Genomic DNA, 26,718 nt, shown 5'->3' with positions numbered 1-26,718 from the left:
TTTGAACATAGCTCCCACACATTTTTTCCTTGCATCATGCAAAATGCTCTATTTCTCTTCAAGTCTCACACTTCATTTATTTTACTTCTGTACCATCCTTCCCTTTAAATTCCATACTACTGCTCACTGTCCCTTGGCTGCTGGACACTCTCCCCCCCCCCCCCCCCCCCCCCGTAGTCCTCACCAGGGTCCTTGCCGTCCGTCACCTGGAACTCCAGCATCTTGTTCATGGCTGCCATGTAGAAGATGATCCGCAACTGGGTCATGCCCATAGTGAGGAGACTCCAGAGAAAGATGGGCGAGCAGACGCTGCGGCGAAAGGGAATGGAGCCTACAACCAGAAAGAAGGAGTGGATCTTGTGACACAGTGACCAAAAGAAAGTAATGCAATCATTCAGACAAACAAAAACAAAGGCCTATCCCTTCACACTAAAGTTAGGAATGAGGAATAAAATGCCTGATAATGACATGAAGCACTGTGTGGTGGTGATCTCCCCATATGCTTCCACAAACAGGTGGGGAAGGAACCAGGTAGACCATTCTTTTTAAGTTTTATATCCGAGCTTTCAGCTGGTGGGAAGATTAACAGCAGCACTGTGGATTAGGATCTTTCAGAATGATGAGTTATGATCTCAGCTCCCCTTGCAATAGCACTAGTGCTTTCAAAGGAAAAAGACTATCACTCAGGAAGCTGACCGAGATTTGGAAGGACAGCTGAAGTTTAAAAGATTTTTAATAGGGACTTCTCAAATACAAAAGTCTATAGGCTAGACCTTGAAGAAGAGGACAAGAGTTTTGCATTATCTGTAAAAACTTGACCTACTGAATCGAGATTCTGCAGAACTTCAACTGTCATTTAAATATCTTATCTACAAGGTTGTAAATGTCTTTCTGGTACAGCTCTTAACCCAGGCCTGCAACAGGATTTCTACTGGTCTAAAGGAAGAAAAGATGCTGAGGTTCTTTTCTGTAGTAGTTCAATTTTTTCACTATTCCTGTTTATGGGTTATATAGGTAGAAATTGTGACTAGGTTCAATTCCTGTTTGAGCTGTAAATTAGAGTCAATTCCTGCCCTTTTTGTCACACTAAGCCTTCATCCAGAACAAGGGCAGATAAAGTCTCGGCCACTGCCTAAAATGGGCAAGAGTCACTGTTTCTCTCCTAAGCCTTGGAGCAATGCCAAAAAGGAGAGTGCAAATGTTTTCTTCTGCCAACAGATGGAGGCAAAGCTCACAGTGGAGCTGGCGAGTCTCTATCAGCTGCAGAACCTGATGCAACAAACCCAGGGCCTTGCGAGGACATAGCTGTCAGATATAAATCAATGCCAGAACCACAAGAAGTTGTTTTCAGTCCACCTCCCCCAAGATGTCTTCAATCTTCCAAGATGCCATCAGCCCTTCAAAAAGTGGGGGAGGAGCCTTGAATCACAAGAATGGTGCCAAACCTAAGTACAGGCTTTATCTAACAATAAAGCTTTTTGGGCATCCCAGGAAGGAGAGGATTGAAACAATGAGAGGCACTCACGCTCAGATGATTTAGAGGGCCCCTGGCAAAGATCCTGCATAGATGGATACAGCTCCTCCTTGGTTTCTTCCGAATGTGGCACCCGCTGGCTCAGCCGCTGCCCCACAGCCGTCACGTGGACATAGAAGCGGTCACCTGTTACCTTGTGATCCAGAGCTAGGCTGCTCAGCTTGATCTTCTTCCTGTCTCAGGGACAATGTGCAATGGAGAAGACGGGGTGATGATACTGCAGCTCTCACCCTCTGTCTCCACCATCTTGAAAAAAGCAAAGCATCTGACTAAAGTGGGACATTAGCTTCTGACTTCGGGCTCTGCACAAGTGGAGCTGTGTATTCTTTGTGAAGGGGAGCTCTCTCTCTCCATCCAGTCCTCCTCAGTGCAGACATTTCTGTTCCTTGGCTGGAAGCAGAGGGAGGAAGGAGAGAGTCCATGGGATGAAGGAGGTATGTGTAGGAAGATGGGAACTGGGGACATATGTCTTAAAACGTGGTGGAATATTCAATGTGAAAATAGGCATGGATTTATAAAGATAGCAGTAGAAAATGGGGAAGTTATATTTTTGGACTGCAACCCCGAGAATTCATACAGCCATTGTAGGCAGTGGCCAGACTACCTGAGGGATTCTTGCCCCAGTAGCCCCCAAAAGAAACTCTAGTGCCCTGGCCCTGAGAGGAAAACCTGTCAGAGTAGGAATGTAAAGAATATTCAAAAATTGTCTCATCCTCAGTGTGAAGAGTAGCTTGGCACACTGAGATGTTTGAGGAAGTGTTAACCACCACAAGATGATCTGCCATTTCAGGACATTTGGGGGTGTCAAAAAAAAGAATTTTACTGTGCAGAAAATAATGTTTTGTGTAAAATACAGCTTTCTATGCCATATGATTTTTGCAGGAAAAGGAGTGACTTTATTGCACAAATGAGGCTCTACACACACAAATAGTCCCAGTTTTAAAAAAATGAAAATATGTGCAATTTCACACAAAGGAAAGATGGCTTTTGAAATGATTTCTTCTTGCAGGGAAGAAGATAAAGCAAAGATTTACATCCTTGAGTCAGAGCAGCTACCAGCACCTGGCATCCTTAGACAATTGCCAGGATTCACTGCCTTGTGCCCTCCCCTCTCCACTTTAATAAAATGTCTAGCCCTATCAGGCCAGGCAGCACCACATAGCCAGATCTCCCACAAGGCTCCTGGCACAGCATCTTTCATTCTGAAGGAATGCGGAAGAAGAAAATTCCTAATCAAATTGTCTTAAACAAATTGTTCTATCCTGAAATCTGCCATCACATTAGTCTGCCCACATCTGCTGCAAAAGGCACCTCCATCCTAGAAGACACTTGCCCAAAGGTCATCTCAAGTGCAGATCCTGTCCTATTGAGTGTAGAACCAGCAAAGAATGGCATGGAGACCCGAGATGAATACCAGCAAAGCTATGTGAAGGTATGGAACAGATGAAACATTGCAGTTTTGCAACCTATGAAACTATTTCACCTTTTTAATGTACAAGAAAAGTATGTTAGACAGTAGAATAGACTTTCTCAGAAGGTGATGGGGCCTCCATCATGAGTTTCTGGTTATTTTTTAGCAGAGGTGATAGGACTGCCTCTCAAAAAAGCTTTAGCTACATATTCAGCTGAATGACTTTTTTACTGATTCTCATAATCCTCCAGCCAGAATAGCAAAAAGCATGCTAGGTAGGGCTATCTATGGGTTGTAGCAAAATCTTTCACCAAACTCTGGTTCAGGCCATTTTCCCTAGTCTTCTGTGGTATGTCTATCTTAAGCTGCACATCCAATGGGAATCTAGTAATCATCCCACAATGATTTGGTTCTCTTTGACTGCCCTACATAGAAAATTAGGTTTCCAGCATGTGATAGCAGACAACAGGAGGACAACACTTTCTAAAATGTATTTAGAGCAGTGGTTCTCAACCTGTGGGTCCCCCTGGTGTTTTGGCCTACAACTCCCAGAAATCCCAGCCAGTTTACCAGCTGTTAGGATTTCTGGGAGTTGAAGGTCAAAACATCTGGGGACCCATAGGTTGAGAACCACTAACTTAAAGGAAGTCAGTTAATGGCAGGCAGTGAACACAATCAGTTGGTGCAGTTCTGGTGGGACTTATGTGAAGGTATGGAACAGATGCTCTTCCTGTCCCACTGTGGAGATTTTTAGATGCCCACGTGGTTCCTGTGCAAAACTTTATTCAGCTACTCCCACCAATGGACACCATCACCCTTGAATAACTGCTGCCACCACAGAACTCTGTGTCTGAACTTAAGCATTCCAGTAATCCTAAGGTAGCATTTAATAATTTATTAAACAGAACTTCAACATGACAGAGCTTACTTAACACATCTAAATCCTGATTATTCCTAAGAAACTAATTCACACATCTCCTAATCCTAATTGACCTAAGTTTTACTCATTTATCTTTGATCCTAACTCTTGTAACTATCCAGGTATCATACCATTTAAAATCCTTTTAAAATCTTACCCAAACCACCAGTCATTCCCAACATTCCTTACTCTCGCCCTCTCCCAATAGATCCTTATCTTATTAGGTTTAGTATATTTCACATAAATAATCGTGCTTTGTCTTAAATTTTTGTAATGAACAGAACAATATTTCCCACAAGTTCATAACATCACAATATGTGATGGCTACACAATTTTTCATATGCATTATGTGTATTCAAACCATTTTTATATTTGCTTCTTTCAGACACCAAAGAAAAGAAATCTGACCCAGAAGGACTAGAAAACAAAAATATGACCATCCTTCACTCAAGAGACTGCAGTATCCACTGGGGCTTAGATATCAAAATCTATGGCTGCTCAAGTCCCATTATATGCAATGGCATAGTAAAATGAAATGGCAAAGTCAATGTCTGCATTTTGGATTTTTGGAAGGGAATTATTTTCAAGTCATGGATAGTTGAATCTGTGAATATGATGGATCAACTATACATCTGATAGAGGTGCAGCTAGAATATTAATATTTCACACATTTCCCCCCAACACTGGCCCTCTCTATCTACTAGTCAATCTGTCTAAAGCACTATGGCAGGGGTAGGCTTTTCCCAAGTGAAACTGAATGGTCATGCAGCTCTACTTACACATAGCTGGTTTCCTCAGGAGCTGGGAAGGACTCATGGGGCCAGTTGATCAAGCAATTGAGGAAGATAAGGCAAGCCAGACCTGCCCAGACGAGCATGATGATGATGAAGGAAACTCCACTGTCATAGATCAGCTAACAGTAAAGGGATAAGAAGCAAAAGTGAAGAGCTGGAACAGTGGAGTAGGGAATGGTGTAGACCTGAGGTAGTTTTGGATGTCCTATCGAAGCAGTATCCTATCAAAGCAGTGAGGGAGAAGGAGTAGGGGCATCTAACTCTTCTTAGTGAGATCATTCTGCCCATGTTGGAAAATGAGCATCTCCTTCTAGGAGTAAATGTGCATTCTCTTCCACAAGATGTGCAAGGGATGATGCCCCCTCTATGATTCCACCATTCTCAACCTCATGTTTTCCCCATGCCAGCAGAGTTTGGGAAAGCTTCTTTCTTGAACTACAATCCCCAGAATCCCCATTCAACAAAGCCAGTGGCCCTGCTGCCTGGAAATTCTGAGTTTCATAGTCTAATGAGTTACTTTCTGAAATGACGTAATTACGTTGACAAAGGAAGTCTTCCTCTCCCCTTACCGCCAAATCTATTTGCCTTTATGTTGCAAAGAGATGAGATGCATTTCCATTAGCCAGGGGAAAATATGTGGATATACACTCCAATGCTGACTGAAGTACAGAACAACAGGGCACACTCCACACTCAAAAGTGGAAAATGATTTCCACTTGACTATATTGATCAGTCTAGCAACATACCTTGACACCGGGAAATGTAACAGCAGAAGAAGCATATGAACCGATCATGAGTGCCATGAAAGTAGAACGTAGATTTCCAAACATATTGGGCAGCTGAAGATACACAAAAAAAGTGTAAAAGGTTAGTAGAAATGCCCTGCCTACACAATCCTCTCAGCTGGTGTTTCAACAAAAGTAGAATTCTTTGCTTTAAAGGAAACTTCTCTTATTTTGTGACATAGAATACCATGTGTTTCATTACCACTCTGAACCATAGGTCTTTGGTCTCATCCATCTCAAATCTTATCCAGTAGCCCCTTAGCATAGTTCCACAATCCATAAAGGAGAGTCAACTCAAGGCTAGAGTCTTATTTCCCAAGTGAGCCATAACCAAGCTCAGTGACAGGCAATTAAATATCTTTTATTTTAATCTATGTGTACAATCATATTGCAAAAGGACCAAATACATATGTGTGTTTTACAACCAGAGAACTGTGGAGTAGTCATTATTCCAAAATTATTATTCTAGCAATAGGAAACTTCTGACTCTCCAGATCAGGTCTGTACAACTTGTGGCCCTCTAGGTGTTTTGGACTTCAGTTCCTATTGGACAAGCTGGCTAGGGCTTCTGGGAGCTGGAGGACCAAACATCTGGAGGACCACAGGTTGTGCGGGCCTGCTCTAGACCTTATTGGACTCCATTTCCTTCTATCCCCAACCAATGCTCACCAATGATGAGAGTTCATACTCGGATTTTCTTAATACATATGTTCCTGAGCTACTCACGCTTCATGGTGGCTTGTGGACTGAGCCAGGTATAATCCCCTGCCTCAAGGTGAGGAACCACCCTCTGTTCAGTTCACAAGCAGCCACTGCTCCACACCCAATGAAAAGGCTTTTTACTTCCCCGTCTTTTTCCCTCTGGAACTGCCCTGAAACATGGCACAATGCCAACCATGCCCTTTGGTTGAGTAAATAGCAGTGGACGAAAGCGAGCTCTATCAGGCTTGCTTTCTTTAACATATGCCCTTGCCTAAGGCAAAGGAAGAGAGGTGTGGCACTTAGCTCTGCCTCCTCATTGGCTGGCTGCTACCCATTTGCCACATGTATGTGTACCCTGTGGTTGCTAACCCTACCTATTCCAAAAACCACTGTGACCTAATAGTAAACTAAGCATAATAGCTCCTTGTATTCTGGAAATGAGCAGTTACCCCCTCCTTCCTCAGTCAGATGGCAAAGGAGTGAGCTCTGAGCCAGTTCTCTTGCAAGATAACGACCTTCCCTCTCCTTTTTCCCAGTCTGCATTGGTCTAGCTGTACTGGGACAGCCCAACCTCAAAGGAAAAAGGGTCAAATCCATGACATGTACCATTGCAGCGTGGATTGTGCCTGTGCCAAGAAGGGTAACTGGAATAAAAAAGGTCAAGGAAGGACTTTGTAGAGGAGGAAATCCCAGTTAGCAAGGCTTTTCTCTGCCCTAGACAGATCACACATAGCATAACTACCTCTTTGATTTAGCTCTTTGGCTAGGTTTTATCTTCCAAATCATTATATTTTTGAAAGGGAACAATCCCAGAAATCTCACATAACAGGAAAGTCATGCACACCCTTGTAGGCACACCCACACCAAGATGTTCTGGCAGCATCCGGGGAGATCATACGCCTATTCCATCAACACACTCTGAACTTCTAAAGAAAACACATGTACACAAAGGAGGGAAATGTCTGAACCTGCCAACTTGAATTCCACCACAGTTTCACACCAGTTTAATTGCTAACCTTTTATCAAATCAGACTGTTTTCAAATTAACTTGCACCTGCAGATCAATGTATCTGCAGTAAATTAAAACTTAAAGAAGTGCGGAGGAACTCTCAAAATGCCAAAAGAGATGGCGGTTTCAATAAATAAATTAAAATGTACTCAGGCTTTTAATCATAGTCTCAAAGGGCACCTTAATTTTCCATGCTTTTCTCCCATATAGATGAGGCCCTCAACGACTAGAAACTAAAAAGGCCTGATTTTGTTGTTGTTGTTTATACAAAGTCTGTAAGTCCACTTGTGCACAGTACCATTTCTGATTGAAGATGGAATTTCTCATAACTGACTCTTTTTAAAGGCAGGTAGGAGGCTGTAGTGAGGGTGGGAGTGGCAAATTATTGAAAATGGCCTTCCTTCCTCTTCTGTTAGCAAAGGTGTTTCCTCATTCTGCAAAACAAATAACTGTGTTGGGTCCCGTATTTCATGTAATCATAGTTCTGATCCATGTGGACAGACTGCATTGTAAAAATATAGACTAAAAGTGTGCTTCATGGTGAAAAAACAAATATGAAACATGAAATATAATAAATTCCTTCCCTTTCAAATTCTCCCAGACAGATACAATAATGGGAAGGTGCTTTTCAAAACTGCACCAAGAAAAAGCTTTCATAATTTGCCTCTGGCAAATAGGGGTTTCTACAAAGTTAAGGAGGTGGATTTGTATGACTATGTATTAACTACATTCTTCCCCAAAAGAAGGGATCATTGCAGTGTTTACATGCAGAACACAGAAAAGAAAAACCCACAAACTAGTCACATCCCACATCCATGCCCAAAGACTGCCCTTTTGGGTTTTATTCTGTAGTGCGTACTTGTTAAAAATTACACAGACACACACAATACCAAATATTAACCTTTTTAAAGAAAATTTGATCATTTTCTCTCTCTTTTAAAATCTCTTTAAGCTGCATGATAGCTTGTATCAGCACTCCAGTATTATTACTCTACACTGCCCCCAGGTGCTCTATTAACTGCGAAACTATTAATGCTGCCACAAAGGTTCCTAGAGGAACATTAGTCTAGTAGGGAAAGCATGTGCTATATGCTCCGTGTGATTTGCATTTTATCTGCAGAAAGCAAAAGAGAAATAAAGATGCTTAGCTTGCAGAAAACACATGTGGGAGATAGCCAAGTGTAAGTTATCAAAGCAAAGTCTGGTAGCATTAATGATATCCCCTCCAATATGTCACAGACGAAAACTGGGACAAAACCAGAGTGTAGTCAAGATAGCAAAAGTTATTAATGAGGAAGAACACACACACTAAGAAAGGTTACAGCACTTTATTTTTGCCTAACCCCTCCTTTCCCTCAAATGAGCTAACTGGGGCTGAATCTACACTACCATCCAATCCAGTTTCTGAATCCAGAATACATTCTAAGAACTGGATTATGTGGCAATGTAGACTCATATAATCCTGTTCAAAGCAAATAATCTGGATTCAGAAACTGGATTAGATGGCAGTGTAGATGGAGCCTGAGTGGAAACCACTTTTGCACTTTATGTTCAGTTTTCAGCAACTGAAACAAGTAAAATGAAGAAGAAAGAAGAAACTGGGATATTTTTAAAGTGGCCAAAAAATGGAACAACAGAGGATTAATCGGATCATTTTTTGCCAAAGCAGGACAGTTGGATATAGGCAATGAGCACACACATTATTTCTTATTCCAATATTATAACATTCATGCATTAGCTTTGCAGCTTGGAAAGGCAACATTATTTTCTCCTCAATAAACACAAATTGAACACATTGTAAGCAACCTTGTTACTCACAACCCCATTTTTCCAGTTTTCTGTTCAAATGTTAAGTATAGAATGAAGACAGTATACATACATCTATTACTATACTGATTACCAGACTACACTGTACCTAGTACATAATAGGTCTGCTGTTGTGACTTTTAAAGCCAGGCTATAGAAATATACTGCTCAATCCACAGCTCACAACCAGACAGAGCTTACACCATAAATCTCACAAGTGCAGCATTTCAAGGCAAAGCTACAGCATCAAAGCCTAGATAAGAGGCAGCGCTTCTTCCATATTGGTATTGTTTACACAGGGAGACATCAGAAACGCACCATTATATATCAAGAGTATGTCCAGAAAATATTGGACCTACTTATGTGTATGATGCAGATTGCTATGTCTAAAACTACAAGTAAATAGAGAAATAAACCAATGTGACCTGTGACCAGAGGACAGTTTGGAAGCAGGTGCATATAAACAAGAGGGATCCATACATATGATCCAAGTTTTTGTGACATGCCAGATCCTTGTTGTAAGATAAAGCTGGTGAACATGTATGTGCAATTTATGGATTTGATGGGTTTCTAAGGAAATGAAGATTTGTGTTTCTGATGTAGATTTTGTGCCATACACGTGACCAGAAGTGCTGGATCTATAATGATTACAGAATGCAGGTGTGAGCCGATGTCTGACAAAAGACTTAAGATATCTCAGTGCAAAAAATGGTTCCTTCTTGATGCCTTCAGTTTCAAGGAGAGAGTGGAGATTCCGGCATGGAATACAACTAAGATACAAATAACTAAGGGCCCTTCCTCACAGCCATATAACCCAGAATATCAAGGCAGAAAATCCCACAATATATGCTTTGAACTGTGTTATCTGAGTCCATGCTGCCATACATTCCAGTTCAAAGCAGATAATGTGGGATTTTATTCAGCTGTGTGGAAGGGGCCTAAGAGTAGTACCTAAAATATAAAAAGCATATAAAGTGAAAGAGGAAGAAGTATACAGTATTTAAAATAAGCACATCCAGCATTATAGGTCTCCAATGCCACTAACTGGATACTAAGCTATACAGTGAGACTGAATGGGAAGTCAAACACGGAGACAGCTCACAATAATGCCAAGCACTGTGAGCCTGCCCTGTCTCAAGAACCCCTGCAGCCATACTTGTTCTTGACAATGTGCTCTATCAATTCTTCATGTTCTGAAAAGATAAGCTCCCTACTCAGTCTATGCAGTGCCCTGCCTCCGCCACTCCCCTGCCCGTTAGCCAATGTTAAGGCTTTTCTCCATTACTCCCCATTGGTTAACTTGTTCCTTAGGAAGCATACAACAGGTAATTTCTCTTGCCGGAGCAGAAGTCAAAAGAAGGACATGGGGTTATGTATCTTACAGAGACGGTAAATTTCTCTATAAAAAGCTGCAGCTACCCAAAAAGCTTCTTCTGCACCACTGTTGAAGTGACGTTGGCAACCTATGGTTCTCCAGATACTGCTGGAGTGAAGCTCCCATCAACCCTAGCCATTGCCACCACAATCTACCACAATGTTTTGGACTGCAACTCCCTGGAATACAAGGCCTGGCCATTGGCCATATCAGCTGGAACTTATGCAAGTTGAATGTGAAACAGCTTGAGGATATCAGGTCTCCTCCTAACCCTTGAAAACCCAAATTCAGCCAAATCCATCTGGAATTATAAAAAAACAATTCACCACAATATATATATATATATATATATATATATATATATATATAAAAATTATACAATTTATGTTTTGTGGGATATGACCTTTTTCTGACTGACAGTAGTAATTGGGAAAATGCCTTTTTTTCTTTCTTTTTTTTTGCTAACTATCCCCTTTACCTTTACCTTTACCTATCCCCTGACCAACCCAAGAAGGCCGCTGGCTATACTGGGTGGAAAATTATGGGAACTGCAGACAAAACAAAAGTTCTAAGTAAAAGAGGTTAGGCCACGAATAGTAAGATCTGGCAAGATAATCACATGTACTTGATCCGCAGGTAGGCACCCATCTTGCTGGCTCCCACAGATCCCAGAAAAATTTTCCTCAGAAAGAAAAAAGGGCTGATAATGAGTTTCCTCAGAATACTTCTTTCTGAGCCAGCAGGCAAGTCTTCTGATATTTTCACAGTTGCTATAAAAAGGAGAAATAACTACAGACCAAAGCAGACCTTGTAGGCTCAAGTCTGAACTAGAGCTGTGTGAAACCTCCACAGAAGAATGGAAGAGGAATTTGTCCCAGTATCATTTTTGTCATGTCATCTCCTGAAGAATCAGCATGCCTAACTTCTTTACATGATGAAATGACTCAATTGTGCAGTATCAGTCTTTACTTACTGTTAGGGAGGTGAAGGTCAGGCAGATCCCACCAAAGCCGTTCAAGGAAAGGGCAAGAAAAATCAACGGGGAAAGGACTGGGAAGACAGAATGGAAACATGGGGTAAACTGACGTAGGTGATCATGAAAAAAGTATGTGTGTGTTCGAAACAAAAAAAGGTCCAGGAAAAAAATGAAATGGAGATCTGAAGTGGCATCAGCAAAGCTCAAAAGCATAACATGAGCCCGCTATGATGAGGCAAGTGAAGAGATGAAAGCCTGCAATTCTGCAAACTAGTGAACCAGCCCATCTTCTTGACATGTAAAACCTATTTAGCAGTGAAACAGACTAACTCAGAAGATGGCGGACTCTCCTCCTTCATAGGTGGGTTTTTCCCCCAACAGAAGTGATCGCCTTCTTTCAGGGATGCTTTAGCTGTGAACTTCTGCATAGGCAGGAGGGAGAAATAGAAGTCCTTCCCAAATCTACTTTTATTTTCTGAAGCCATGGCACATTTCCTAGCACAAGCTCTCAAGTCCCTCCATTCCTGCCTGCCCTGAGGCAAAGCAAGGGTCCATCTCTCTCCAATGGGCGTAAGAGGAGGAGGTCAATGGGGTGAGGAGAGAGAGTCACAGAGGCATCTGTCTTTATAGCTGGAGGTCTCTTCGTAAGGGGATTAGTAGATGCTTCTATGGGTTACAACAGGCATGGGCAACATTTGGCCCTCCAGGTGTTTTGGACTTCAACTCCCACAATTATGGGAATTGAAGTCCAAAACCCCTGGAGGGCCAAAGTTTGCCCATGCCTTGGTTACAACTTTGCAATTCACATTATAAACCAGCCTGAGAGACCAAGTTGCTCATTCAGCCAGGGTTATGGTTCTCACCTGGTGGGTTGTATGCAGCCAGGGCCATGAAAGCACAGGAGATGGCAAAACTTGCACTGCAAAGAAAACAACAGAATGGAGCTAAGTCACATCCTCAAAGAGATGCTCCACTATCATTTGGGAATTCATATTCATATTCCTCCACATGCCAAGTCCATTCTCATCCCCACCCCTCCCAAGTAATCCACTCTCAGGCCTGGCCCAACCATTAGTTAGGCAGCTGTCCCAGGGTGACACAACACAGACAACCTCATGACTCTCCCTCATGAATGCTCTGGTTGTCTTCCTCTATTGTAAATAAAGAACTATGCATACTACACGACTTGAGATGGGGACTCAACGTTGGCAAGCTGGCTCAAGAGGTAGTGTGGACATACAACATAAGCCCATTACCAGCATTGAAGGAAGGTTCACTCCAGTCAACTACTCTGTGTGTGTGGACTGAGGAGTGAGTATCCTTTTATTCTTTTTTTTGGGCAGAAAGATATCTTGAGCTAGCCCATAGTCTCTAGTCCCCTTTAAACTTCCTACAAAGCAAGAATCTGCCAATATTCCCAGAACACTTTCCTCTTCCCAAGTACAAGAATATCTCAGTTAACAAAGCATATGACAAAAGTTCCTCTTTTTCTTCACACCTTCCACTTTTTCTCCCTGTCTTTCTTCAATTCAAGGTTTTTAAACAACATTGGGACTGACAAGGTGGTGAAGAACAGAAGGAAACACAGACGTTTAGTTCCTGAGTTACAGCAGCAAGTCTGCAGTAAACAGTGCAATGCAACTTGACCTGGAAAGAGAATGGGATACTCCACAACCAATCCTATCCTAGGTATGTGTGCTTGTAACATCTGGACACCTTTCCAGTTCCTACCTTCCGATCAGGCGGAGTGGCCTTGGGCCAAGCCGGTCCATAAATATCCCAAGAGGCAAGGTGGCAGCACTCAGTAAGAAGGAGCCAATGGTGAAGCCTAGGTTGAGCATTTCCTCCTGTTCCACACAACTGGGCCAGAGGTGAGACGTATTGGCCCCACCAGAGCTATTAGTTCCATTCTCACCTTAAAGGGGGGGAAAAACGAACTGGATCAGCTCCTTCCAACACAAATCTCGCCCTGCCTCTCTTTGGGTGCATTTATATTGTACAATTAATAGTCTGGACCCATGGCATAATGGAACTTGTAGTTTTATGAGGTCTTTGTCTTTTGGAAGGCTGAGGAGAATTTAGAGGGTTGCGAGGAGGGGGGGGGGAATAACTTTGTAGGAGACGTTTTGGTCAATGAAGAGCAAAAAAAACCCAAAATCAACCTCATTCTTTAAGGGCGTTTCCATGGACTTTGGGAGGGCTTCTGGAGTCACAGGCTGTACTTTGTTAACACCTCTGTTAGACTGTGTATAGAATTAAAACCATTTAAAAAGAAATCTAAAAGCATAGATGTATACCAAACAAAGGTTCCTTCAAATGTAAAATGATCTGTTCCTCAAGGCTTGCTGGAACAGAAAAGTCTTTACTCGCAAATTAAAGGAAGCAAGCAGGGAGAAAACAGAATTCACAGGTGCTGTGCAGGAAGGAAAACTGTCTTTTGGCAAGGAATGTATGTGTATTGAGGGCATAATTGATTTGACCAACACTTACAAATGGGAGCAGGGCTTTCTAAAGTTTTGCCCCACAGCAGGAGTGAAATGACAGTCCCCTGTAATTTGTGAATGATGGGGGGAGGGGGGAGTGGTTACCTATCCAACATTAATGAAGTGTGGATGGTAATGGAGTCCAGAGGATAACACCACAAAAAGAGAACTTTGGGGGAAAGGACTGTTCTGCAGGAAAGAGTCTTTGGGGAAAACAGTGGAAAAGCAGAGCATTATTGCTCAAGGCTAATCCATACATCATGTTTATCATGTGATGACTAGCTTCCCCTGGCGTGTTTCATTTTCATTATATTTGTATTTATATATTTTGTCCTGTTTATACACTGTCCTTTAGACAATCCTCAAGTGGCTAACAAAAAGGTTAAAATAACCAGGCATAAAATACAATAAACAAACATCCAGGGAAACCAATAAATTATCAGCAGTAAGCTTGGATGTAGCTGTAGTTAACTGCTCATGAATGCCTGGATAAAGAGATGGGGTTAGGCTTCATGTCAAAAAGTCAAGGAAGCTGGCACCCGATGGGTCTTGGGGGGGGGGAAGCATTCCAGAAGACTGGGGGATTTGGAAAGTGCTAAACAGACTGCTCTGGCACACAAGATGCAGAGCCAACCTTAAGAAATGGAACTACAAAGTGGAGTCCACAACATCCGAGTGTGGAGAAAAGCAAACCACAGACCAGCTATTACAATGCAGTCTGAGCCCTGCCACACACACAATGGAGGACCTTCTTACAGTAACACCACAGGCACTCCAAGTGGCTAGCTACTATTCAAAGAACATTTAGTATAATGCCAAGTTTTTAACTTTGTGCTTTTAACACGTTACAACTGTACTTTCGGTTCACTTCTGATACGATAAATAATAAATTCCAGAGTCATGGTGCCACTGCTTGATATATCTCCATCACATGGAAGGTCCTCTGTGCATGTATAACCATCTCTCACTAGCCACAGCCAGCATCATGTGAGAAAATGATTGTGGATGGTGGTCACATGATAGAAAGTGTGGCGTGGTGGCTCACACTACTTTATAGTGGCAAAAATGGAAAGCCATTGTGTGAAAACAGTTTCAAACAGGCAGTTTCCATGTGTTTGGTCTAATGGACTTATCTTACATGAATTATCACATTGCATCAGTCACAGATATCTTAACAACAGAATATGGAGTTGTGCCCATTTCTAATTACTCTCTCTCATTCACTCTCTTATCAAAGCCATCTCTACAGCGCATCACTAATCGTGTCAGAATCAACTTTTATCTCTGCTCCCCACTCCCAACAAGCCCCATTGACAGAACAAGTTTGACTGGCTTTAAAAATGTCACCAATGTAGTGACAACCCCAGGATGAATGCATACCTCAACAGGAGCTTAGAAAAGTTCATTTTTTGGAGTACAGCTTTCACAATTGCCCAGCCAGCATGATCAAAGGGTCCTAAGAGGTGTACGTCACAAAATGTGCTTCCCCAAGTTCTGACCTCACAATGCAGAAGGGCCTGTGTGTTGCTCTCTGAGAATAGGTGGTGGAAGGTTTAGGTCAAGGCACTATCTGAAGTTCACCTCACCCTTTGCCCCATCTCCTGTTTTGCCTCTGTTCTTAACTTTCTCACTCGCCCTCTTGCCACTCACCTGTGCACACATGGGAGTAGAAGCCTTCATGTTTGAGCATGATGAGCAAGGAGCCCCAGCCCAGCAGAACGGCTGAGAAGAAGAGATTTTCCACCACTGCAGTGCAGGCCATCCACCAGCGACGCTGGTAGGCCTGCTGCAAGGTTGGCGCCATCTTCCCTCTGGAAAGAAAGAAAGGCTCAACTGTCATTCTTCCTGCCCTCCATTCTGCTGGTACCCAAGTACCCAACCCACAAAGACCAACAAGGCCAACCAATACATGCACACTGCAAGCTACTGTGAAGCAAAAGCAAGACCTTGGGGTGACCGGGGAATCACAGGAAGCAGCAGGAAAGAGACTGGATGCAAAGCACAACACCAGCTGCCACTTTACAGTTAGGAAGTCATGAATGAAAAAACAGAGATCAGGGTAACAAAATATGCTACCCTTCACAGTTAACTAAAACTAGACTTAATGCAGCATCTTGCCTTCATAACAGAAAATACATGTCTGAGAATGGCCTTTCTGTTGCTTTTTTAAAAATGAAAAGTAAAAAACAGATACCCAATGAAAGGAAAACAAAAAAGGGGGCAAATCTTTGCAGAAAGGAAGTACACAACACGCAACTCTCTCACACACATGGTGTCCAGGAGAAAAACAGCTGCTAGAATTTCACACCCTGCTCTCTCTCTCCCCTTGGCCACGCTGTCACTTGCATTGTGGCTACTGAAGTGAGGGGAGGACAGCCTGGCTGCAGGCAGAGGGCCAAGAGAAGCTGGGAGGCTCAAACCCTCCTTCCCTCACCCGGCCACTTCCTAGAAAAAACATACATCAGATCTGCCACCTGCTCTCTTGAGTCACTGCACATTTTGTTCCCCTCTCATGGCTCTTTTCTATGAAATTTACAATTTTTTAAAACAAATAGTGGTGGAAAAGATTATGAATTAAACTGAATTATAACAAGGGGAATTATAACAAGGCACAGTGGCATCTTCATGAGAAGACATCTGGGCTCCACACAAGGCAAGATTTACTTTCAGAAGTAGGGCCTTTTCCTGAGTCACTTAAAACCTTTCAACTCAGGTATCTGTTGTTGGGAGCCAGTGGCAGTATAGTAATCAGAGTCTGAGACTAGGACTCAGGAAACTTGGATTCAAATCCTTACTCAGCCTTGAAATCTAACTTTGTAGATCTAGGCAAGTTGTTCACTTTCAACCCAACTGGTAAGGAAATGAATCAATAGAGGATCATGCATACCAGTGGTTCTCAATCTTCCTAATGCCGTAACCCCTTAATACAGTTCCTCATGTTGTGTTGACCCCCAACCATAAAACTATTTTCATTGCTACTTCATAACTGTCATTTTGTTACTATTATGAATTGTAATGTAAATATCTGATATGCAGAATGTATTTTCATTTACTGGACCAAATTTGGCACAAATACCCAATACGCCCAAATTTGAATATTGGTGGGGTTGGGGGGCAGGGACTGATTTTGTCCTTTGGGAGTTGTAGCTGCTGGGATTTATAGTTCACCTTGAATCAAGGAGTATTCTGATCTCCACCAATGATGGAATTGAACCAAATTTGGCACACAGAACTCCCATGACCAACAGGAAATAATGGAAAGGTTTAGTGGGCATTGACCTTGCGTTTTGGAGTTGTAGTTTACCTACATCCAGAGAGCACTGTGGACTCAAACAATGATGGATCTGGACCAAACTTGGCACCAATATTCAATATGACAAAATGTGAAGACTGGTAGAGTTTGGGGAAAATAGACCTTGACATTTAAGAGTTATAGTTGCTAGAATTTATAGTTTACCTACAATCAAAGAGCCCCTTGAACTCCACCAATGATAGAATTGGGCAAATTGGGCTTTTGGTCGGAGGATTCACTGTCTATTTCCAAAAAGGAAGAGAAGGACAGGCAAAGAGATATTCCGCCTTCTCTGTCAAAGAGGTTCCTAGAGATCATCAGAAATATGTATTTTCTAGTGGTCTTTGGCAACCGCTCTGACACTCCCCTCATGACACCCCCCCCCCACAGGGGTCCCGACCCCCAGGTTGAGAAACACTGATGTATATAGTCTTGATGTCTTTGGAGGAAAGGTAGGAATAGATATCATGGAATAAATAGAGGACAAAGAAGTATTGCAGGCATAGCATTTAAGGGACCTAACCCTATGCAGCCTTCAAACTCTGTAGAGAGAACACCTGTGGAAAGAGTGTGTCATGAAATATGCATTTACTTGATTATCTGTATGAAACATGCATTTGTGCAATTCTTTCTGCAAAGGTTTTAGGCAGACATTCAACCAAATGCAACTCGTGTTGATGCAGTTCAGTCAGCCATGTCCACTGTGTGCGGTTTGAATACCTGCATGACTTCGACTGTGATTCACGAGGTGCCTCAACTTTGAACTCATTCTCCTTCACTCCCATTCCTAGCTTATATCACAAAGCTAATGACAATATATTGGTCTACCGTGTAGGACTATTGTTAAGGGTTAATGAGCCACCAAATACACCAAACATGCAGGAAGTTGTTGCTGCATTATAGAAGGTGAAGTATTATGAGTTGCAAAGGAAAGGTCAAAAAACCCAACTACATCATCATGTGCCTTCACGGAGAAGCCAAATTTCTCAACCGTGCAACCTTATCCTTACTTGTAAGGGCTCCAAGTGTTATGCCAATTTCCTGAGTCTTGAAGGCAGTCTTTTGATTCTGAACATTTGGGGTCAATGCATCCGCTGGCGTCCCACAGATACTATAGGACTGATCTTGTCTGATCGAACAGTTTCTGGAAACAAAGCAGAATTAGGAAGTCAACAGCCTGGTAATGGAATCCAGAGATGACACTAAATCCAAGGGCACATTCACAAACAAACACAAGCAGGGAGAGAAACGGGAAGGCGATAGTTCTTTCAGTATGGAGATCAAGAAAAAGTGCCAGAAAACTACACCACATGATGTAGCAGGCAAGCTCTAAAAAAGAATAAAAAGAGGAGGCCTTAAACACAGATGTTCCTTGTGGAATCCAGTGCCAGAAAGCAGCTGTAGCTTGAAACACTCATGAAGGAAATTGTAGTACACAACCATGCTGTTGAACACAAGGGAGCATTGTAGAAAATGGAAAACAAGAGTTGTCCCATTCAACAGAGATGAGGGGCAGTCAGGAGATGCAGATGGCTAGATTTCTTAGACTAATATGAATTGCCCAGGATGTCAGGGACAGAGTATAAAAGGTTACTTTTTCAAATGATAACTCCCAAAAGCCCTCTCTCCCACTGAACTACCATAGCCATGCTTTCTATGTGATTGTGGGACTCTTTCTTCCCATTACCCCAAAAGTAAATTTCCCAAATTTCTGAGTGTAGGAAATTGATGGCACGGCTGGAATGTTCTATTCATGCATCAAGACATGGGATGGAAGAACTGATTCAGTAAGGAACATGCTGATATCTTTATTTTCTTATTTAATAACTGCCCTGGCTATATGCATATACAGGAAGAGGGAATGCAAATTACAAAAATAAATAATACACTCTGCAATATTTTGTCAATCTTTCACCAGGATTGACTCCATAGCAGAAGTACACTCACATGCTATCAGAACAAGTAGGACTGAAAACAAGACAATTTGAAATTTTATTCAGAAGAAAAGACATTTTTGTTCCTCATGCAAGCACTGAAAGAAACCTTGAAAGCATCTGGGAAGCATGTGCTAACAATTAGAAAGGGAGCCAGATAAACATCTACAAGAGAGGCTGCAGCACAGCCTCAGGCAGAAAGATCTAGTGCTTTCCTCCTTTGCTCAAAGCCATGCTCACCAAAAAAAGAAGTTGTGGCAATTGGGTGGAGGGAGGGGGAAAGGCCCTCAAATTGCTGAGAATCATAAAGTTGAAGTTCAAAACAAAGCTGCCTAATGTATTCTGAGTTTTGGCCATGACATTCTCCAGAAGAGTCTCTTCACACCCCTATGTTTCCATGTATATGAAAGATCACTTGGTAGTACAGTAAAGAGACACAATGGGTTAAACCTTTGTACTGGCTAAACTGCTGACCTGAAGGTTGGGTTGCTTATCTGAATGTTGCAGGTTAAAATCCATGAGACGGGGTGACAGCTCTAGCTTGTGGGCACATGAGAGAAGCCTCCCAGCTAACACACCCAGGCATACCCTGGGCAACATCTCTGTACACGGCCAATTCTGTCACACCAGAAGCAACTTGCTATATGTTCTCAAGTCACTGCTGACACAATTTTTTTTAAAAAAAACTTGGTGTACTTTATTGTTTATATGAATGTTAGTCCAGAACTTAGGGGAAAGTTATCCTTTGGAACTACTATTCCTAAAATCCTAAAATCCGCACTGACTATAGTGGTTGGGGAATCTGGGTTTTTTTTTGTAAACCATGAGATAATGTCTTCTGAGTGCCAGATGCCATCTTAATGTAAGCAAGAACTACAGCATGACTCCAAGAATGTATGAATGCAACATCTGTGCTTATAACTGTCTGCATCCATCCACTCCACCCTTTTGTACCAGTTGGCCAACAGCATGGTAACAAGTGGATTGAATTGCTGTGAGTAAAAGCATTGGCCTTTTAGTGGCTAAGGAGCCTTTCACTAGAACTGAGCGAGCAAAGAAAAACACACTGGAAGGGAGGAGCTGTCATGTGAGCAGGCCTTGAGAAAATACTTCCACAAAGAAAGAAATGTTGGGAAAATGCATCTAAAGACACCAGTCCACTAGAACCCATTCCCACAATGCGAGTTACAGGCATGGCTGGGAAAAGTCTGAGTAACCGTTTGCTCTTCTGACAGGTTCCAACTTGGTGTTTTCATATAAGTAACGGCTATGGTCAGTAAATTCTCTCCCTGAGATATCATAACAACTTAACATCCCAAGAAGAGAAAGTCTAAATGGACCAGATTTGGGACCTTCAGCTGAAATAGAATCCTAGAATTGGGGGGATCACAAAGACAATCTAGTCCAATCCCCTGCCATACTGGAAAACATAACTAAAGCAGTCATGAAAGATGCCCATACAACATCTGTTTAAAGACCTTCAAAGAAGGAAAATCCTCCACCCTCTGAGGCAATCTGTTCCTCTGTTGAACAGCTCTTAAGAGTAAAAAGGTTGTTCCAAATTTTTAGGTGGCACCTTTTTCCCTGTAACTTGAAACCACCAGTTTGGGTTCTAATCCAAGCATGAACCAAAAACAAACTTGCTCCTTGACTAACTCATTCAGGCAGTCCTGCTGGTCAACAGTCTATCCATTTATAAATTTGGCTGCAATCTCACAAATCTATTTCAATACATATACATATAGAGCCTTAGCTACCACTAGGTCTGACTGAACTCAATGGGACTTATGTCTGAGTAAGGATTTCAAGGATAATCTATTATTATTAGATTGCTTCTCTTAAGGGAGGCATAACTGGATGTTCTGCCTCACACGTCAAATTGTTTTGGAGGAAAATATCCTGCCAGGATATGAACAGCAGTGATTTCTACCAGAGGATGACGGGGTGAGTAACAGGCAAGCAAGAAAGCAAGCAAAGACTTCTAATAGGTGACAGACTGAAGTTGGGAAGAAGAGAATTTCAAAAGGCAACAAGTTCAAGTTAGGTAAGATTGCGATCACACAATATCAAGCAAGGCACAAGGGTGCCAAGAAGGGTAAAACAACAAGGGAAAGCGCCTCGGGGAAGTCAACATCTGTTCAGCTTTGAAGCCAAGGGAATCCAGCTGCTGCCAAAACAAAAAGGCAGGGCTCCAGTTTCGATGAAATAGGAGTGCAGCAATGGTGCCTTGACGATGGTTGCATCTACACTGGGAAATGACAAGCTGGAATGTGTCCAGAGGAAGGCAACTAAAGTGATCAAGAGTCTGAAGAACAAGCCCTATGAGGAACGGCTTAAAGAACTAGGCATGTTTAGCCTGCAGAAGAGAAGTCTGAAAGGAGACATGATGAGGGCCATGTATAAATATATGATGGGAAGTCATAGAGAGGAGGGAGCAGGCTTGTTTTCTGCTGCCCTGGAGACTAGGGTGCGGAACAATGGCTTCAAACTACAGGAAAGGCGATTCCACCTGAACATCAGGAAGAACTTCCTCACTGTGAGGGCTGTTCGGCAGTGGAACTCTCTGCCCCTGAGTATGGTGGAGGCTCCTCCTTTGGAGGCTTTTAAGCAGAGGCTGGATGGCCATCTGTCAGGGGTGCTTTGAATGTGATTTTCCTGCTTCTTGGCAGAAAGGGGTTGGACTGGATGGCCCACGAGGTCTCTTCCAACTCTAGGATTATATGATTCCATGAATCATACTTTCCATACTTTCTGCCTCATCACACCAGAGAATAAATCCAATTTAAATCCAATTTCTGCCTCCTGCAGAATTATTGGATTTGTAGTTTAGTGAGATTCATGACCTGTCGGGTTGAGCTGTTTAAAGCCCCCTCCCTAAAGTGGATTTAAAGTGGATCCAAACTCTAGTGTGTTGAATTCCTTGAACTGCCAGTGTTCCATACTATGGCATTCTGGGAGTGGAAGTTTTGTGGGCAGAGAAAGCTAAAGACCTTATAAAGGTAAAAGTTTCCCCTGACAGGGTTGTTGTATGGCCATGTTCCAGAAGTATTTTCTCCTAACGTTTCCTCTGAGGATGCCTGCCATAGATGTGGGCGAAATGTCAGGAGAGAATACTTCTGGAAGATGGCCATACAGCCCGGAATACATACAACTACCCTGTCATCCCGACCATGAAAGCCTTCGACAACACGTTTCCCGTGACGTTAAGTCTAGTCATGTCCGACTCTGGGGGTTGGTGCTCATCTCCATTTCTAAGCCAAAGAACCAGCGTTGTCCATAGACACCTCCAAAGTCATGTGGCCGGCATGACTGCACAGAGCGCTGTTACCTTCCCGCCAGAGCAGTACCTATGGATCTACTCACATTTGTATGTTTTCAAACTGCTAGGTTGGCAGAAGCTGGGCCTAACAGCGGGAGCTCACTCCGCTCCCCGGATTCGAACCACCAGCAAATTCAGTATCTCTGCAGTTTAACCTTATACAACAGTGAATCTCAACCTGTGGGTCCCCAGGTGCTTTGGCCTACAACTCCCAGAAATCCCACAACTGTGAGGATTTCTGGGAGTGGAAGGCCAAAACATCTGGGCACCCACAGGTTGAGAACCATGGCTGTACAACTACAACTCCCAGGATTCCATAGCATGGAGCCCTGGCAGTGAGTGGTGTCAAAATGCCTTCCTTCCACAGCGAACCCACAACGCGGTGGCCCAAATGGGGACTCACTCCCACCTCCGCGTGGTTTTCTTGGATCAGGGGAACTCTTTCCTCAGGTCCAAACCCTTCGGCTCTGTGGGAGTGAGGCGCCCCTATATTTGGGGGGAAGTGGGACCTTCCAAAATGCCTCCAGGGACGCGCGAAAGCCTAGGGCGGGCATGGGCCAACTTGGGCCCTCCAGGTGTTTTGGACTACAACTCCCACAATTCCTAACAGCCTACCGGCTGTTAGGAATTGTGGGAGTTGTAGTCCAAAACACCTGGAGGGCCCAAGTTGGCCCATGCCCGCCCTGTGAGGAGTTGAGAGGCGGATTTTTCGCCAGGACCCTCCTCTTTGTCCTTCTTCTTTGTCCCTGCTGCTCAACAGGAGGCAGACCCGTCTCTTTCCCCCATTCCCTTGACTCAAGGCAGGCCCAAGCGGGCCTCCGAGGCTCTCTCTCCGGAGCGCACCTAAAATAGCCGGCGGGGAAGCCCTTCCTCCCGGACTCTCTTGCAATGTGGCTGCCACGTGGAAGCGACTCCTCGGCCCGTCCTCCCCCACCACGCTTTTTTCCCTTCCCCAGCAGCACTCGCCCCTCGTTGGGCTTTACCTCAAGTTTACTGAAACTCACCAAGTCTGGAAAGACGCTCCGCTGCTTCTTCTCTTCTCTCAGCGGCGGGGAAAGAAAGGGAAAAAATCCCGAAAGAAGGGAGGAAGGAGGAAGGAAGTTGGGACGCCTGTTGCTGCTGCCCCTGCCGCGCTTGAGGAGCGGATTAAAAGCCCCGGAGGAGGGAAAAAGCGCAGCGCCGCCGAGCGACTCTTGGCAAAGGGAGGGGAGCCCTCCGCGCCTCGGGCTTTATAAGGGCATCCGCCTGGCGAGTTGGCGGGGAAAGGGCCCGAGGAAGCCCGCCCAGAACTGCCATTTCGCTTGAGGAGATCGTAAAGTAGCCTAGGATTGTTGTTGTTAGAACCCTAGAGTTGGAAGAGACCTCGCGGGCCATCCAGTCCAACCCCTTTCAGCCAAGAAGCAGGGAAATCGCATTCAAAGCACCCCCGACAGAGGGCCATCCAGCCTCTGCTTAAAAGCCTCCAAAGAAGGAGCCGCTGCCACACTCCGTTGTGTACCTTCAAGGTATTTCTGACTGAGGGCGGGAGTCAGGTAAACGACCTTGGAGGGCCACCGGATTCAGCCTCCAAGCCTTAGTTTGGGGACTCCTAGTGCTCTACACTATAACCTAGAAGTTCGAAAACATGCCAATGTGAGCAGATCAATAGGTACTGCTCCCTACGCTCCATGCAGTCATGCCGGCCACATGACCTTGGAGGTGTCTACGGACAACCACGACTCTTCGGCTTAGAAATAGAGATGAGCACCAACCCCCAGAGTCGGTCACAACTGGACTTAACGTCAGGGGAAACCTTTGCCTTATGGCCATGTTCCAGAAGCATTCTTTCCTGATGTTTCGCCTGCATCTATGTTAGGCATCCTCAGAAGTTGTGAGGTCTGTTGGAAACTAGACAAGTGGGGTTTATATATCTGTGGAAGGTCCAGGGTGGGAGAAAGAACTCTTGTCTGTTCGAGGCAGGTGTGAATGTTGTAGTCGATCACCTTGAATAGCATTGAATAGCCTTGCAGCTTCGAAGCTTGGCTGATTCCTGCCCGGGGAATCCTTTGTTAGGAGATGTTAGCTGGCCCTGATTGTTTCATGCCTGAAATTGCCCTGTTCTCTGAGTGTTGTTCTTTATTTACTGTCCTGATTTTGAGTTTTTCTAATACTAGTAGTCAGATTTTGTTAATTTTATCTTCTTCTGTTGAAATTGGAGGCCAGTGTGAATTGTAATTAATCACCTTGATTAGCATCAATGGCCTTGGAAGCTTCATTCCTGCCTATTGGAAACTAGGCAAGTGGGGTTTATATATCTGTGGAAGGTCCAGGGTGGGAGAAAGAACTCTGGTCTGCTTGAGGCAAGTGTGAATGTTGCAATTAATCACCTTTATTAGCATTGAAAAGCCTTGCAGCTTGAAAGCCTAGCTGCTTCCTGCCTGGGGGGGGGAATCCTTTGTTTTTGTTTTTTCTCCCACCCTGATCATTCCACAGACATATAAACCTCTCTTGCCTAGTTTCCAACAGACCTCACAACCTCTGAGGATGCCTGCCATAGATGTGGGTGAAACGTCAGGAGCGAATGCTCCTGGAACATGGACATACAGCATGCATGTGTACGTGTCACTCATATACAGTACTTGCAATTTTGACTACCACCCAGAGTGACAGGAAAAAAACCAACCATTTCAACAGAAAGGAGGAAACCATAAAAATGAATAAAATCTGGCTACCAGTATTTAAAAACTCTCAGATCAGGACAGTACATAAACAGCAACACTCAGAAGACAAGGGAATTCTAGACAAGAAACAATCGGGGCCAGCTAATACCTCCCAACAAAGTATGCGCCTTGGCAAGCTTTGAAGCTGCAAGGCCATTAAATGCTAATCAAGGTGGCCAATTGCAACATTCACACTTGCCTCAAACAGACAAGAGTTCTTTCTCCCACCCTGGACACTCCACAGATACATAAACCTCCCTTGCCTAGTTTCCAACAGACCCCTCAACCTCTGAGGATGCCTGCCATGGATGTGGGCGAAACATCAGGAAAGAATGCTTCTGAAACATGGTACAACTTTTTATCTCTCACAGCCCTTTCACACTACACAGTTATAACATGATATTTCCACTTAAACTGCGATGGCAGCATCTTATGGAATCCTCCTGGGATTTGTAGTTCAGAGGCATCAAAAGAGCTCTTGTCTGTCCTTCTCTAAACTGCAGATCCTGAGCATTCCATAGAATGGAACCATGGGAGTTAATGTAGATCCATAGCATTATAACGGCATAGTGTTTAAGGGCCCAGGTCTCCAAGGTAAAATAAATGGATGCTTGGAATCTGCTGGAGTTTGGCGTCAGAACGCTCCATGGATCCTCAAGTCCCATTTTGTATTATGGAATAGTAAAATAGTATCCCTTATATAAAATGGCAAAATCAAGATTTGCTTTTGGACATACACACACACACACACACACACACACACGAGGGTTGAATGAAAAGTAATGCCTCCACCTTCGTAACTTCTCAACAGATGGCAGTCCTGGTATGCGGCAGGTACTGGCTTGTTCAATAGACTCTCCTCTACAGTTCCATTTGGTGGGAAGCCTTAGCATTGAATTGTTGTGTTGTTAAAGTGTGAAGTATGGAACCCTGCGCAGTCAATGCGACTTAAGCAACGTGCAGTCATTGAATTCTTGACAGCGGAAGGTGTCACCCCAAAGGAGATTCATCAGAGAATGCAAGCTGTTTATGGTGATTGTGTTGATGTGAGTACTGTGCTTCATTGGGCGAGTAAGTTTAAAGATGTTGAGGTGGGAACATCTGACTTGCGTGACAAACAAAGAGTTGGACGTCCTGTGACAGCAACCACTGAGTTTCACAAGCAAAAGGTTGACAGATTGATTCAGGACGATCATCGTATCACTCAGAGAGAAATTTCAAGCATAATCGGCATTTCACAAGATCGTGTGGGTCACATTATTGCTTTGCTTGGCTATCGGAAGATCTGTGCACGATGGGTACTGTGAGATGCTGGTTGCGGAAACAGAGTGTCGACTTCTTCCATGATGGCTTCAGAAAACGTGTTCATCATTGGCAGACATGTATCCAATTGTCTGGTGATTATGTGGAAAAGTAAATAGTGGTAGTTAAAGAGCACATTCTAAGGATTATTTCTGCATTTTATTTATTAAAATATTCCCATCCAAACCCAAGTAACAAAGGTGGAGGCATTACTTTTCATTCAACCCTCGTAGAAGTCAAGAGAATATAATCTGTTGATGCAGAATCTGTGGATACTTTGTACCTATTTCCTTGGACTACCAGTATAAGAGAACCTTGGTGTGTTACAGTAGATATGGAACCTCTGCAATTCCACATACACGCACGATTGGTGTATAA

General features: G+C 43.5%; 1 protein-coding gene and 1 long non-coding RNA gene across 2 annotated transcripts in view; one reads left to right on the top strand and one right to left on the bottom strand.

The window, feature by feature from the left end:
• Positions 1-23,662, bottom strand: part of slc43a1 (solute carrier family 43 member 1) — a 33,034-nt gene extending 9,372 nt beyond the window's left edge. Inside the window, exons 1-10 of the mRNA XM_003215013.4 lie at positions 23,344-23,662; positions 18,097-18,230; positions 15,445-15,605; positions 13,043-13,226; positions 12,175-12,230; positions 11,309-11,385; positions 5,405-5,497; positions 4,644-4,777; positions 1,526-1,707; positions 185-331 (exon numbers count right to left, since the gene is read on the bottom strand). Of these exons, the coding sequence (XP_003215061.2) occupies positions 185-331; positions 1,526-1,707; positions 4,644-4,777; positions 5,405-5,497; positions 11,309-11,385; positions 12,175-12,230; positions 13,043-13,226; positions 15,445-15,598 (1,027 nt within the window). The 5' untranslated portion in view covers positions 15,599-15,605; positions 18,097-18,230; positions 23,344-23,662. The remainder of the gene's footprint in view (positions 1-184; positions 332-1,525; positions 1,708-4,643; positions 4,778-5,404; positions 5,498-11,308; positions 11,386-12,174; positions 12,231-13,042; positions 13,227-15,444; positions 15,606-18,096; positions 18,231-23,343) is intronic.
• LOC134295282 (uncharacterized) lies at positions 1,702-4,412 on the top strand. Its single transcript, XR_010001807.1, has 2 exons — positions 1,702-2,966; positions 4,250-4,412. It is a non-coding gene; the product is annotated as an uncharacterized LOC134295282 (long non-coding RNA).
• Positions 23,663-26,718: the final 3,056 nt, after the last annotated feature.

Source organism: Anolis carolinensis, chromosome 1 (genome assembly GCF_035594765.1).
Source record: "Anolis carolinensis isolate JA03-04 chromosome 1, rAnoCar3.1.pri, whole genome shotgun sequence".
NCBI classification, from domain to species: Eukaryota; Metazoa; Chordata; class Lepidosauria; order Squamata; family Dactyloidae; genus Anolis; species Anolis carolinensis.
The sequence above is the reverse complement of the archived record's forward strand: the minus strand, read 5'-3'. Positions and strand labels throughout refer to the sequence as shown.